General features: G+C 58.6%; 1 protein-coding gene across 1 annotated transcript; it reads right to left on the bottom strand.

Moving 5' to 3' along the window:
• Positions 1–634: 634 nt before the first annotated feature.
• SOX21 (SRY-box transcription factor 21) lies at positions 635–2950 on the bottom strand. Its single transcript, XM_058829691.1, has one exon. It carries the CDS (start codon positions 2948–2950, stop codon positions 2108–2110), a length of 843 nt encoding a protein of 280 aa, XP_058685674.1. The 3' UTR covers positions 635–2107.
• Between the last annotated feature and the right edge of the window lie 837 nt (positions 2951–3787).

Here is a 3787-nt window from a genome sequence, read left to right as displayed (position 1 = left end):
CCCTTGCTGAAAGGTTGGACTGTTTCATCCTGCTCCTGATTTCCTTCTGCATGCAAATGTCCTTGCAGACCTTTGCTGGATTTTCCCTTTGAAAACACCATTTTCAGGCACTCAAATGGGAAAAGCCATTTAGAGGGAAAGAAAGGTGTTAAGTTTTAGTTAGCGATCAACTGGGAAGGCCCGCGAAAAATACTCCAGGTATGAAGCAGTAATATTGCTCAGATAGGTGAACTAATTACACGGGTTTAAATGGCGAAGCTCTTAGGCTAACCAGATAAAGTGGTCAGGCAACTTTCCACTCTGAAAACGTTACTGGAAACCGATGAAATACTGTGAACGCTCTCAGTGTGTTCAGTGAACTCTGTTCTGCTGGTCCATGAATGCTTTTTTTTTAAGATAATACAACAACTTAGGGGTTTTTTTTATCTCCTTTCCTATTCACGATTAAAAATGTGATAAATCAGGTTTTTGGCTCTGAATAACAATGGTTTGATTTAGATTTCCTAGTAAATCTATTCAAAAGTGAAACAAAGACAGCCTTTAGAGGATACCTTACACCTCACCTGGATCAGGCACGTAAGGGCAATTCAGATAAAAATCTTGTTAGCAATTCAACAAGAAATAGAAGATTTTCTCTTTTCCCTGCTTCAGGCTTTATTTAAACTCTTTGTTCAAAAATGAACAGAGTGGTAGTCGGAATCTAATTTACAGATATAGTTTAGACGTCTAACTTTAAATTAGAAGATCACACAAGAAAACCATTTACACGTAAATGTTAAAACCATTACTTAATCTTTTTTTTCACTTTATATTACATAAAGCCAAAATGAAACTAAATACATGTTAGCCAGCTTCATTCACAAACATTAGTCAAAATATACACATTACAAAAGTAAACCAAAAAAAAGAACTATAAACTGATGAAGGATTTTTTTTCTCTAAACTTTTTTTTTTTTTTTTTGAAACGCCATTTGCAATTGAATTGCAGTCGCTCTAAAATAAGCTAAACAGGTAGAGTACTCCAAAACACATAGGAAACACTTCATGTTGGTGGGGGAGATGGGCTTTCTTTTAAATGAGAATACTCTTCTGTCAAAGCAAAGCTCTGTTTCAGTTCAGCTAAATAATAAATAGATAATTATCACTCAGACAAAAAAGTCTGATTTAACCTTAGATAATATTGCGATCCTTCAGCAGTCTCGCAATATTTTTATTCCCTTTGAAAGGCATTCCATTTTTTTTCATCTTTTTTTTCAGGTTAAAACTGAATCGACCGTGGGCGAAGTAACTAACAGAGTTTTCCATCCGAGACCTAACATTTCCACAGAGATATACAAATTTACAGTCTGAGGGTGAGACTTAATTAGTGGAGGGGAGGGGGGAGACACACGGGGTCCGAGTCATGCGTCTTATCCTATGGAAATCATGACCCGCGCTTCTCAGCATCCCGTAGCAGCGGAGGGCAGAAACCCACGCGGGACAGGGCAGGGAGTGGGACGGGCAGCACCCCGCACCGCCGACATCCTCCTTTGCGTGGACTCCACGGGGGGCTACGAACCAAGGACAGAGCTACCCTGTCCTTTCCCGGGGCTGCACCTGGCCCTGCCGTGCCGAGCCGGGGCCTCACTACCCCCCCAGCCAGCCCCGTCTCTCCTCTCGATGGCGGGGGTGCTGCAGAGGGACTGTTCTGAGCGAGCACCACGCGGGGAGCCAGGGAAGGGAAAGCCGGAGCCGGCGGACGGGAGTCAACCCCCGTGTCTGTCCCGAACACACACTTTAGGGGGCAGGACGGATAGGTCCTTTTCTATAATTTTTTTTCTTCTTTTTTTTTTTTTTTTTTTTGTTTTTTTCTTTCCTCTTTTTTTTTTCTCTTCTGTTTCAGCTGGGCTATCTGCACAGACCGCATGCAACACACACAAGCTCTACCCGAGGCAGCGGGCGGGAGACACGCAACAGGTCGGCCACCGCCCCGGCGCTCCCCCATCGCCTGTCCCGGTCACCCTCCGTGGCCCCGGCGGCGGCTCGCCCCGCTCCCCGTCCGCACGAATGTGCCAGCAGCCATCCAAGCGGGCACCGGAGCTCTGCGCGGGCATCCTCCGGCCGCGGGTCATAGTGCCGCGGCGTAGGCTGCGGGATAAGGGTCCAGCTGGGGCTTGCCCATGCCCGGCAGGAGGATGTAGGCCAGGGGCGGCTGCAGCCCCGGCCCGGGCCAGGCGCTGCAGTTGCAGGGGATCATGTAGCCCGGGTTACCGGGCGATGGGTGCGAGTGCGTGTGCCCCCCGGCGGCGGCGGCGGCTGCCGCGGCAGCGGCGGCCCCGTGGAAGGCGCCCGCCCCGCCAGCGCCGGGGTAGCCCAACGAGGAGGCATAGGGCAACCCGGAGCCCGAGGAAGAGGAGGAGGATGAGATCTCGGCCATTTTGGAGCCCAGGTCCAGCAGAGAGTAGGGGCTGCTGGCGGCGGCCGCGGCGGCGGCGGCGGCAGCGGCGGCGGCCGACTGGGGGAAGAAGACGCGGGCGGCGGCAGCGGCGGCGGCGGCTGCCGCCTTCTCGGGGTTGGCCAGGAGCGACTCGGGCACCAGCCCGCCGGCCGCTCCGGCATGCAGCCCGCCCGCCTTCAGCCCGTGAGGGTGCTCGTGGTCCGCCACGCCGCCCAGCCCGTAGGGTACGGGGAAGGCGAACTTGTCCTTCTTGAGCAGCGTCTTGGGCTTCCGCCGCGGCCGGTACTTGTAGTCGGGGTGCTCCTTCATGTGCATGGCCCGCAGCCGCTTGGCCTCGTCGATGAAGGGCCGCTTCTCCGACTCGGTCAGCAGCTTCCATTCGGCGCCCAGGCGCTTGCTGATCTCCGAGTTGTGCATCTTGGGGTTCTCCTGGGCCATCTTCCGTCGCTGCGCCCGCGACCACACCATAAAGGCGTTCATCGGCCTCTTGACGTGATCCACCGGCTTGGACATGGTGTCCCCCCGCCGCCCCGGCGAGCCGCCGCCCGCCCCGCACTGGCGGCCGCCTCCTCCGGGATTGTCTCCCGCCTCCTCTTCCTCCTCGCCCCCGCCGCGGTCCACTCCTCCAAAAGCAATCTCGGCGGGTGCCCAGGCGCGGCGGCACCGACTCCCGCGGGTGCGGGTCGGCGGCACCCGGCGGCCCCGCTCGGGGCGCGGGGCGCTGCCGAGCGGCGGCGGCGCCTCCCCGTCAGGGCGCTGCAGCGGGCGGCTCGGGCGGGACGGCCTCCGTTCCCCGCCTGGGCCTCGGAGCCTCTCTCCGCGCCGCCGATGTCCGGGCCAGGGCTCTTCCACGGAACACCCCGCAGGCGACAGCGGCCGGAGTCCAGACGGGACCGCAGAGAAGTCTCGACGGCGAGGGCAGGATCCGGCGGCAGGCGAGCTGCGCGGGGCGTGAGTGTCCTCGCTTCGCTGCGGACGCGATGCTGCTCGGCAGTCTCCGGTGCGGCGGCAAGCCCTGGACGGGGCGGCGGTCAGAGCCCGCCCGGTGCCATCGCCGGCCGCGGAGCTCGGAGGGCAGCCCGCCGCGGCGCGTCGCGGGGCCGGGCGGGACGGGGTCCGCGGCGGCTCGGGCGCTGCGGCTCGGGCCCCAGGGGGCGCGGGCCGCCCCGCTCACAGCCGCCCCGCTCCGCCCGGGGGGGCGCGGCGAGCAGCCCGCTCCTCGCACATACTCGCCGGGCGCCGTTCGCAAGCGGCCGCTGGGCGCCGCGGGCCTCCTGCTTCGCGCCGCCGGACAAACTTCGCCAAGTTTCGGCGGGATACGGGGCGCTCCGCCTGCCGCGCGGCTCCCCC

This window comes from Poecile atricapillus, chromosome 1 (genome assembly GCF_030490865.1).
Source record: "Poecile atricapillus isolate bPoeAtr1 chromosome 1, bPoeAtr1.hap1, whole genome shotgun sequence".
Taxonomy (NCBI): Eukaryota; Metazoa; Chordata; class Aves; order Passeriformes; family Paridae; genus Poecile; species Poecile atricapillus.
Note: the sequence above shows the minus strand (reverse complement) of the source record. Positions and strands in the feature narration are given on the sequence as shown.

Bases quoted from the DNA above. Each gene is read 5' to 3' on its own strand.
- SOX21 (XM_058829691.1), bottom strand. From the start codon at position 2,950: ATGTCCAAGCCGGTGGATCACGTCAAGAGGCCGATGAACGCCTTTATG.